At 36.7% G+C, this 12,089-nt stretch overlaps 1 protein-coding gene across 1 annotated transcript; it reads left to right on the top strand.

Annotated features, from left to right (window-relative positions):
• The first annotated feature begins 1,851 nt into the window (after positions 1–1,851).
• LOC144435312 (uncharacterized) lies at positions 1,852–10,878 on the top strand. Its single transcript, XM_078123906.1, has 3 exons — positions 1,852–1,944; positions 2,869–3,055; positions 8,470–10,878. The coding sequence occupies exons 2-3, from the start codon at positions 2,918–2,920 to the stop codon at positions 8,728–8,730; spliced, it is 399 nt and encodes a 132-aa protein (XP_077980032.1). The 5' UTR covers positions 1,852–1,944; positions 2,869–2,917; the 3' UTR covers positions 8,731–10,878.
• Positions 10,879–12,089: the final 1,211 nt, after the last annotated feature.

The following is a 12,089-nucleotide window of genomic DNA, read 5'->3' as shown; positions in this document are numbered from 1 at the left end:
TCTCCATTACTTCCTGTGACCTCGTAATTCCCTCTGTAATCGCAGCTATTGCTCACTTCCACAAGGAATATATCTCTGACGACAATGTTGACGACTCTTTTAAGCTAGGTATCATGTATGACCAATCTTGTCTACTACTTCGCTTATATTTCTGGCTTTTGATAAATGCTGCTGAACACTAATTACATCGACTTGTATTTTTTAAGTGGTGTGTTCCTGGGCCTTGGTTGTCAGTTCTGGAACGCATCTCTTCAACCTCGTCTGAATGTCAGAGACATGCTGACTAAGCTTATTTATGTAAATCACGAGCTTTTCTATTGTGTACAAAAAGGTTAAGAATATCGCCTGCGACTCCCTAATGCAAATTATCACACTTTTCCCGGTCGTCAACATATCGTAAGATTAACATTAATCATTTATACTTTATTATTGAAAGTGTAATGTCTCTTTTCATTGTTGAATTACACTTTTTGTTATTATATACTTTGACAACCTGCACATTCTCGTGTACATGTAATGACGACAGTTTGAGACGATTCCACCTATGCAGTTGAATATATATGCTGTAACTAAGATTTAGAAATAACATAGTTTAATAGGAAAGATTTTCAGAGAAAAATTACAGATAATGGTATCAGATTCTCGAATAACTAAAGAATATTATGAAACAGGGATGACTGATTTCATATGGGGATTTATGCTAGTATGATATTATAATAATAATCATTATTATTATTATTATTATTATTATTAAGTCTTTATACGGACGCATAGCCCAGAGAAGAACAAAGAGACACCACAAAATACAAATACCTGAAACAATATTGCAAAAGGTATTTTAAAATAATAAAAAAATCAATGTAAAATCTTCAGCCAGTATGTAACATGTAACAACACGATTAATCAGAGCATTTTAACTGTCGATAAGACGTAACATTACCCTAAACGCCGCCTTTCTTCTCAAAACTGAGCGAGAATAAATCAAGAATTGAAAAACAAACATCCTAGATGCACTGGCAGCACTCGGAAGCCCTATCAACCTCCGGAATGGTAATAGAACTCCATAACCACATTACTCGGATGTATGTATACGTTAGAAGTGACTTGAAACACTGTAGTTGTCAAGGGTTGGAATTAGCATTCACACAGTTACAATGTCAATCTAGTCTGTGTCAATTTTGTCTCTCACAAGATCAATCAAAACGTTCCGACATAAGGAGTAGAAACTATCTGCACTATAATTTGATGCCGTGTCGTGATCATTCAGAGTGTAGGCGGCTTCTTTTCACAGTGCGCTATCACTCCGAGAAATACAACACTCACGTGCCTAAATTTGCGATTTTTTCCCCGGAAAGAATGAAAACGGAATAACGAGGCGTCGTTTGTTTTGTTACCTAGGTCGTAATTTGATGCAAAATTATATTGACCGAAAAACCCACTTTTGATAAATGTAGACTGTCAAGTGAACGGAGCATCTAGCAATCATGTTAAATGCCAATAAATAAATATGAAAACAGAACGATAAAAGCAGCTTAAAAGATTGTCTGTGAGATACTGGAAGACGAATGGCGCGGTGTTCTTTGCTGATAATATTTCAATTTATCAAATAATATCAATTTTGGTTTCAGGTGGTAAACCGATAAAAAATGACAAAACTAAATTTCCATTACTCCGACACCAGGCATATGCTAATTCGGTTAGTGAATTGTGGGTATAATTATCCTGGCGAATGGTTTGTTCAACTTGTTCAAACTTGAAGGGATGTGACGCCACATCTGTGGTTGGTTGGTTGGTTGGACGGACGACGTTAATTAGTATCTAGCGAATGACGTATAAATAGCAGGGAGCAAGAGTGCAGCAACGACATTGTCTACCTCAAAAGTACGACTCACCAATACACGTGTGGTTCTTGCATACAGACGCTACTATTTCCTATATACGAAGGTAAGAATTGTCCCTTTTTTCACGTGTTTATTTTCGATTTGTTAATTTTTTTCTTTGTTTGTTTGTATGTATGCAATACTTTTACAGATTCTGAACTAGATTTGCATGCAATACGATTTTCTAGTAGTTTATTTTCCAAAAGCAAGGAATTTTCTCCCCACATTTCGCTTTACCTCGTCAACATGGTGGGATGTGTAGTATTTCATCTATGGGACTTTTTGGTTATGGCAACTACTGGTAAAGACTAAAAATTAAAAGATAAAAACGCAAAAAAAAATTCATAGTTCTTTATATGCACCGATTCTCTTCTCATAACTTTTTGTAAGCCTACACATGATAGCGATTAAACTTGTCAAAACTTTAAACTAAAAATACAAGATGTGTAGTAAAACTAACGAGGCGTTTTGCAGCTCTGTAACTCTGTATTAAATGGTATCGTCACAAATAATGTGCTATAGGGTTTTAATACAATCGTAAGCTTTGTCTTTGGCTATGAGATTGCATGGAAATCTGTTGGATTAGTAGTTTATACATTAGTTGTACAAATATTCGCACCCATTTCTTGATTAAATGTGAGTTTAATTAATAAATGTGTTTTTACAACTTTATCTCGTTGTTATCTTAATTAAAAATAAATAATTAAAAAACAGTTAACCCTTTACTTGTGAAATCGACACAACGTTTATGATTAATCAGCCCTCAGCTGGCAATCACGTGATCCCAGACATATTTTATGCGTCAACGCGTTTTTATCAGGGAAGGAGTAAAGATACAGAGAAGGATCTAGGAATAGAGATGAGAAAGAACCATCGCCGGATTGGTGTCGGGAAAATGATGTGTTGGTAACCTCTTCCCTGTGCGGCAAAATCACCAAGCGACGCAAATACTGGTATTAAGAGGAACTTTTTTACATTTCACCAACAGGTATACAGTATATTCTCGGAAATCAGGGAGAACATCTCTTAGGACGAAAATGTCAAATTGGTCAATTGCCTTCCTGGTCTGCTATGCTGTAACCATGGTGACGTGTTCATATTCTCCATCGAGTTTTGGAACCCGGAAGCATCCTATTCCTCCACAGAAAAAACTCTATCCACCACCTCGCCATTTCGTAAGTTTATAGTTGTTTTTCTTCTAACCCCCCCCCCCCTCTCCCCATCTACATGAACCATGTCTACCTCACGTTACAGAGTGTCGAACAGATGAATCTACGTACCCTACATCAAATAACGCCGGGGGATGATCTAATGTGTCAAGCGTATCGATCATTTTCATTTGTAATAATTATTACGCAACCATATTTTGTTTGCGTATTAAGCTATATAAGCCCTAGATTAACATTTCTCATCTCACACGCTTCCGAGTGAAAACGGAAATTCCCCCCTTCAAACCGAGTACGAGAAAAAAATATCGACGCACAGTCAGTGAAAAGGGAAATGTTCGCGATAAACTATATAAGCCCTATATTAGCAGTTCTTATCTCACACGCTTCCGAGTGAAAACGGAAATTGCCCCTTCAAACCGAGTACGAGAAAAAATATCGACGTAGTCAGTGAAAAAGGAAAATTAATGTCGCGATTACGTGCAAGTAACTTCAGCACGGCGTTCGTACATAAGCCGCATGCGCAAAAGAGTGAAGAAAAAGAACCAGTTTCAAGATATTACAGTAATTTTTTTATTGTTTTTCAGTTTTCATTTGCGACATTCAAGAATTATGTTTATTTGGTGTGGCCTTCAAACGATCACGTGTCATTTTATGATTACTTGCGACATGATTTACGTCATCAGCAGACGACCTCATTGTACAAGAATTTGCTTGATCTGAGCACAGACAAAAAACTTGTCTGTCATCTGAGCTCATTATGTTTTGTGGTCTGAAATCGTGCAAGAGCAGTGAGCACTATTTAAGGTGATGAAAGCCTGGTTACTAATGCCGTAAACGATGGCATAGTTTCTGTTCTATTGGACGTCAATGACGTACCCATTTACCTAAATCAAATCAACATTTTCGTACCAATTTCATCTAATATAGTTACCGCATGGTGAGTTCTAAATTTTTTAATGATAACTTCAAGGGCGTCAGAACCACCAAATAATATTCGATCGGTTTTAGATTAGCGTCTGTTTTGACTGGCATTACGCAGAAGATGACTGGGATGATCTTATTGTTATACACAATATCACTGCATTTAAGATAAAACTATTATAAATCTCATGTTTCGGAAACAAATTATTCGACACGTGATCAAAAAATACTGCCAATGGCAATGCGTGCATTACAACTGAAATCTAATGTCAAACACACGTACACAACCAGTGAGAGAAACACACTTCAAACATGAAAACACCCCTATAGGATAATGGAACACCCCATGGACTTTAGCCAAGTCATTATGTAACATTATATAAACATAAACTCATAGACTTTCACTGTAAAAGTATGACTAGAAAGTCTCTCTTTTGGACGTAATTCGAAAACCCTTTTCATGATGGGATCACTTTCATTTGAACAATTTTTCATCTAGACACTCAAAGTAATGCCTCCACCAAATCTCAAGGCAATCGGTCACACACACACACACACACACACACACATACACACATACACACATACATACATACATACATACATACATACATACATACATACATACATACATACATACATACATACATGCATCATGCATGCATGCATACATACATACATACATACATACATACATACATACATACATACATACATACATACATACATACATACATACATACATACACATTTTATAACGCCTATAGCCGTACTGAATTACTTTAGTGTTGAGTTGTGTTAAAAAAAATACACCGAGGACAAATGTATGCAGCAAAAGTAAATACATTAAAATAGATGACAGACTTGAATAGGAATATCCGTAGAAAGTATTTCGAATGTGAAGAAACTTGAAGTAGAGTTAGTTGCTATATCCTGTAGAGTGAATATAAATATCCGTAACTGCAAATGGACCTGACTCACTCTTCTTCTTTTTAAAGTGAGCAAACACGTATCTATGTAATCTGTTTCACTGAAAAGAAAATGTAATTTATTTCTTTTTAATATTTTATCCGGACATTTAGTGTTATACAATATTTTGTTTGCAGAACAACGTCTGACCTTTTGCTTGTGTGATTTGCTATTGCTACAATTAGCATCACATTGAACGCGGATGAGGATGATAATGACAATGATAATGACGATGAGGAGAAGATGATGAAACCATGCTCATCGTAATCATCAACTAAGAATTCGTTGCCGGAGGCTTCCTCACGGAGCCTTCAGTAATTACAAGGGGAGATCAACCCCAGTCTGTGGCATAAAATGTCACCCTCCCCTAGTCCGTTGTGCTAAAAAGCGACTCTCCCTTAATTTCCTTTCTCTAAAATATGACTTCAAATATGTCAATGAAAAACATTGTTAACACCTCCTCCATGTGGTGTAGTTGTTAGAGCTCAAGATTAGTAGTCGGGAGGTTATGGGTTCGAATTCTGCTAGATCAGTGATCGAGTTTGTGTTCGTATTAAATCAATGCAGGTGTTTAATTGGGTCTAAATGGCTGAGCTGAAGGCCAGAACTCCCAAAGAATAGATGAGTGCACAAATAACAAGCACAGGACCGGGGGTCAACATCTACACTCCACCACATTTTCCCAAATACCTTGCCACGCTGTTCCTCCTTTACTACTGCGAGACCCGCTCCTCTCCTAACACCACAACTTACAGTTATAATTCAGTGCATTTCACTGATATGTTGTGATATTACTTTACAGTGGTGGGATGTGATAGCGGTAGGATTGGAACAGGTGGAAGCGGATGGGATCATGCCAAAATCCCCACGAAATAATGCAAAGTTAGATTTAAAAAAATAAACAAATCAAAGTAAAGTGTGACCCTCCCCTAATTTCAATTTTCTAAAATATGCCACCAGCCCAGGACCGATTTGTGAAAAAGTACCCCATTCTCTCGGACCCCCCCCCCCTTGTAATTACTGAAGGCTCCCTTAATAGTTATGATATATGAATACTGAACTTGGTAGTGTGGGGATTTAGATTCTGCTCAGACCCCTTTCCATGGTCGTACATTTTTGCTCATTACGTTGGATACGCAAGAGCTTATTTCAATCTCAATTCACTCGTGTATGCATCATCAGAGCCAAGTAAGCCACTGTGTAAGATATTATTAATTTGGAATTGACTCAAATGCATATGGTGACAATGTATTATTCAGAAAATATAAAGGAATCCCTGAAATAGAGTGTGCATTTAACTGACATGCGAAGCCTGCATGAGGATGTATTGCCCATCACCAAATTTAAAAACAAAAATTGAAATGCAAAAAATATAGTTAGGTCGGGTCCGTTGAACAAAGTTTTTTTTAATTTTTCCTAGCCTAAAATGTAATGTTGTGTTACATCCAATGGTAACAGTGTGTAGAACCGTAAACAGTGCACTAACTATGGTAGAAACGTTTATTAAAAGGAGGCAAGTGATAAAGAAAGGAAGAAAACATGACTTAACTTTTCATGCGCTGTATTTTCTCCGAACTAAAGTACGTAAAGGCTTCGTCTGTATGTTAGTACAGAGTAGGTAAACTGAAATCAGATAAATTCATACTGAATTCTAGGCACCTGTAAATCTCGGACCAGGTCGTTACATCACTGATGTCCTCACCATTTAAAATCCCATTTCTCACTTATAATCAAACCGACGATAAAACTTTAAGAGGGCCGACCGACCATCTTTCTCTCTCGGTCTTGCAATTCATAAGAAGGAGAAGAGGCGGCTTTGCTTTGATATCCTAATAAATCGAGTGCATCTCTCTGAAGACAGATGGGAGTTTTTATCATTGTTTTGTCGCGTATTGACATTACGTTTTATGTCTCGCTGGTAGATACGAAGGTCAGAGACGGGAAGAAGCTAAGAGTACAATTAATTGTCGCACTAACATTTGTACAAAAGTAATGGGCCACCAGTTGCCATGGTAACAGTTTCGTTCGTTGTAGGCACTACGTCAGACTAGAGTCTTTTACGCATGCTTTATGATCGTGATGTATGGGGAAAAGCAAATGTCTGAATTCTGCAGATCTCGGCGCGCCGATTTGATCAATACCGTATACCGTTGGCGCTGTGACTTAGTAGTTTGAATAATAAAATACAATCTAAAAGGCATTCTTTGCTATTTCTGTTCTGTGTATCTGTTTGTTCAAATTGACGCAAGCATGGTACACAAGTTTATATAACACTGACTTATCTAAATAACGTTTGTTCATGAACACAATATATTCGTCAAAACATCAATGCAATCACCAGACATTCAATATTTTCATTATACATTTTCAGTCGATCATGCTTTGCGCGGATTCCATTTTCATTCAACTATGATTCCGTTCCCCCGAGAGAAATGTTCTGTTGACATTTACACATCGAATGACCCTATTTTTACAGATTTTTTTTCTTCAGCATGTTGCCAGCCTACACGTTTATTAAGTTGTACAACTTTTATCCACACGCTCTTAACAAAACATAACCTGGGGTAAAAGAGGAAACAGACGCAACTGATAGCGCCATCTGATTATCCTTTGTACATTTCGATAATCTATACCGTTCATGATATAAGTTGTTATTTTGCGTAGGCGCAGACAGTTTCAACAAGCACGACACAGTTATTTGATATTTGAACAAAATATCAACGGAAATATTATTAGAATTTTATAAAAGTGAATAATTCTCAGTTCATCATCTTGCCATTGCTTATACTCACTTCCCAGCATGCCATTTTTGGTAGTTTACATGGATTATGTAAAGCTGGTTTTTTGACTCCAAATTGCGATTTTCTTTCTCCTTTTTGTTTTATGTGGTCATTATATTGACATGTACATATTGACTTTCACATTGGCAATGAAATGAAATGAATGAATGAATGAATGAATGAATGAATGAATGAATGAATGAATGAATGAATGAATGAATGAATGAATGAAAATGTCAGCCTACGAATTTGGCGGTCATTTCTAAAGTAGATGTGTGTAATTTTTGGGGGTAATGTAGAATGCAAATGTGAATAATAGTCGTACAGGGCAGACATAAAAGTCCAACAGGCTAATCAAGTGATGCAGCTCAGTAGAGGGGTTAACAACAGGATATACGCACAAATGCAAAGGATAAAACTGGTCAACGCAAGTATCTGTTCAGTCGGGTTTAGATGATTGAAAAAGACAAGTTGTTGTGTTTGAAAATTTTACATGGAACTCCTGAGTTCTTATTTGTTTTTTCATTTCAAATTCAGATCTACTGAATAATGAACTCACTTCAGATGGTACACCGTGTAAAGTCTTATACACACTTTGGCGTCTATCGTGACAGTCTGTCTAGTATTGTTTTCAGCATTGTAATTCGCAGCTTTCGAATTTCTCCTCGTGGATTAATACTTTTGATTTGTCTTATTTTTCAAAGTTTATACAGAAGATTTGACGATTATTTTTCTATCTATCCATAACAGATGCCAGACTCAGAAGACACAAGTGGAGACAATGAAGAATCGTCAGCTGATAGCTACTCTCAAAGGAAGTGCTTCATCGAAATCGAAACGGTAGTAAAACATGAAGGAACGTGCATAAAGTTAGGCGGCTACTGGCCAGCCTGTAGGGCCGGCGTTATGGTTTCACCCTTTACGACAGATTGTGGGTCTCTTACGGGTCGACATAATGATAGACTGATTATGAGGAATCAGCAGAGAGAACAGGATCAAGTAGATCTGTAGTTTCAAATCTTAAGGGTCTATTTTATTCCTTAAGAATATCTTCAATTGTTCTTTCTTTTATAGCCCATGACCTTATTTCATTAATATTACATTTTGAATATTTACCTCGAGTCACAGTAAAGGCAATTCTCCCCAAAATCCTATTAGGGATAACAAAACATGTTTGATAGTAAGTAAAATAAAAAGGTAAAAATGTAGGAATTAAGAAGCAGACGACAACAGTTCGTCAAGCGCCTTTTTCACCACCATATTTTTCTGACAGTTAATTTACAAGTACAATACATATGCATTTCGACCTGCTTCATGTGCTTCGATGCTAGAAATTCACTGGACACTTTCATTTCATCGAGTTTCTGTTTTATTATGAGCCTTTCTATAAATTGTGGGGTTAATGTTCAGTATGAGAGTAGTGGAAAAGAAACGTTGATATGTGTAAAACGTGGTGTTGTAACCAATAGCGTTGGTGAGCTGTGCCTGTTTTATAGGATGTATTTAAACTGAATGCTTTCCTTGTTATTTTCCCAAGGGCAAGGGGGTGGGGACAGGTTTTGATTTTGAACTTCTTTTTGTTGGTTACAAGTAACATGCATTAAAATACGCTAGACACGTGTGTTACTGCGCTGAAACATGTCGAAATCTTAAAAATGTTTGAGACAATAAAAATCATAAAACCCTGAAACAAAACGTCGCCTGGCCCGACAAAATTCTCATTAATATTGCTACATTTTATCGTCTGGCTAGACAAAAATCTAACAGCGTTTCGTCAATCGTCTGGCATGACAAACATCTTTACCAATATTGTTACACTTTCTTTGCATGGGCTACTATTATCTTAGGAGATCATCGCCAAATTTATATGTCCTTGGTAAACCTAAGGTTGGCGCGTTCATTGATATTTTGATTGGCTAAAATGTAACAATTGTAGTTTAGTTCTTCTTGTGAAACAATAACATGTGGAAATATTAATTAGATTTTTGTCGAGCCAGACGAGAAGTTTTACAACGCCAAAGAGATATTTTGTCTAGCCAGACAAAAAAACTGTATCAATGTTACATGTTAGTGAGATTTTTGTCGAGCCAGGCGACGTATTGTTTCAGGGTTTATGATTTTCGTTGTATTTGGTGGAAGGTTTAAAATGGCCGTCAGCCACCATTTTTGTACAGAAATGTAAATGGCTATATAATAGAACACGAAATAGAATATGACGATGATTTTCTATCTGAATACCAGTAGCTAGCTATAGTAAAGATCTATACATATGTAATAATTTGATATTTATATGTCATTGTATGCAGTATAAATGCTCGCCATTAAAGCCAGGTTGGAAGGGGAAATTCGACGCCAGCAAGAAGTCGCAAAACTTTCTTGAGTTTGAGAAAGTAGTCCGACACTGTAGCCCTTTAAAGTTGGTACATGTGATTTTCTGCTGCAGTGTTAATAAAATTCGTTGCCTCTTGTTGACGGCACTATGAACTCCACAAAGTTTTTTTGTGTCCTCTTCACCCGCACCGTGTCGAGAACATAGAACTTACAATGCAAGTCGCCAAACAAAATTGTTATCTATAACAATTAACAAAATGAACGTAGGTCAAATTTTCAATTTACCACCAACAGGATCGGAACATTGTTTTACACAGCTGATAAAGAAATATTCAAAACCAATTTAACTTTGCCTTCTACTATTTAAACCTGAAAAATACAGATGTAAGGTCTCCGAGCATGCACAATATTATGAAGAAGGCCAGGTTGAAAGTACGTTTTCTTAGTCTTAAGTTTATAGTCTTGTTGTAACACAGTCTGTTTTCATCGTATAAAACCACCAGCCTTTTTTTGCGGCTGCGCAATGAGAACAGAATAGTTCTCCCAGTTATTGAGAATGTCTGTTTTTCTTTACAAAGGTGTGATTGTTTTTGAAGTACTCATAGTACAAGTTTGACGATTTGTGTTGTTTTTTCGGATCAAATCGCTTCAAGTTGCAATAATGTGTCGCTGCTGATGAAATGGCTTATCTAACCTGGTTTTGTTAGTTCTATGGTGAACACTTTAATACTAATCAATGCACGCAAATATAGCTAATCGTGGGAAATGTATCAATACGGTGTCTGTTCTGTCTTGATTGCCTTAAAATAAAACTGTCTGTATGAACAACTTTGTCATCTGTATTATTTTTTTTTTAAAGTAAGATAGTGACACAAAATCGTTTTTAAAAATGGCGTGTGTCTAAGGACCTAGCTACAAGTAATACCTCAAATTGTCCGTAGTGTAAAACTCCAGTAACTATAACTTGAAATATTTTGTTCTTCTTTTCGACTTATAGTATGTTTCTTGCTGAAGCATGTATGATCACCGCTCTAGTGGCACTCCGTTATCACTCGTATTACACTACGAGAGATAGCGGAGTGCCATTACAGCGCCGTGACGGTAAATAGGCTCATCCCATAAACTAAGATTTACAATTTGCTGACTATGTACGGGATCATTTATTCGCACGTTATACAACATATGTATGTCAGATCGGTGTATGTGTAGAGTACCATCAACGACTGATAGAAGGGTATGGCGTGTTAGGAGGGTATCATGCGTTCAGTAAAGGTCTTAGTGACTATCGAGTAAATGTACGTACATTATATCTCGGACAACGTGGTTTAGATTATACGAGTTGATATGGACTAGCAGACAGCAACAGACCAACGTACAGATAGACAGACGTTCAGACGTTCAGACGTTCAGACAGACAGACAGACAGCACGACTAGAGCAGACAACTGAGTTGCATGTACCATGAGAAACAGAGACATGCATACATACATACATACATACATACATACATGTATCGTATATCGTACATACAGAGACACACACATCATCAACTTAACTAGCTAGATGAAGAGGCGGATCGATCGATATTAGATAGACTTACAGCTAGACGATAATAAAATAAGGAAAACTTGTTTCAGATGATTAGTATTGACTCAAAGTTTTGAATGAATCTAGTTAAAGAGATGGTTTCCAAATTCTCGTATCCATGGTAACCAAGGAGCCACTAATTATCAACATCGCGTGATTTCTTCAAACGCGTACAATGTATCACATGAAAAGAATAATTTTTCCTTTGAAAAAGAATACTGCACGTCTATCATTGGATTGATTGAAAGTGGCATTTATGTTGTAGTCTAAATAATCAAAACCTGGCTTTTTAATAAGTCATATTTCTTTTAAATTTTAACGATTTCCTGCTCTTTGTTGATATTCGTAATTTGCAGACAGCAGAACTAAAGACTTGCTGTAAATAGTGTACCCCCGCCTGAAGTAAAACGTCATCTAAATGACGTCATCCGTCGACAGTACTATTTGATAGTA

Source organism: Glandiceps talaboti, chromosome 5, assembly GCF_964340395.1.
Source record: "Glandiceps talaboti chromosome 5, keGlaTala1.1, whole genome shotgun sequence".
Lineage (NCBI taxonomy): Eukaryota > Metazoa > Hemichordata > Enteropneusta > Spengelidae > Glandiceps > Glandiceps talaboti.
This window is presented reverse-complemented; position numbering and strand designations above follow the sequence as displayed.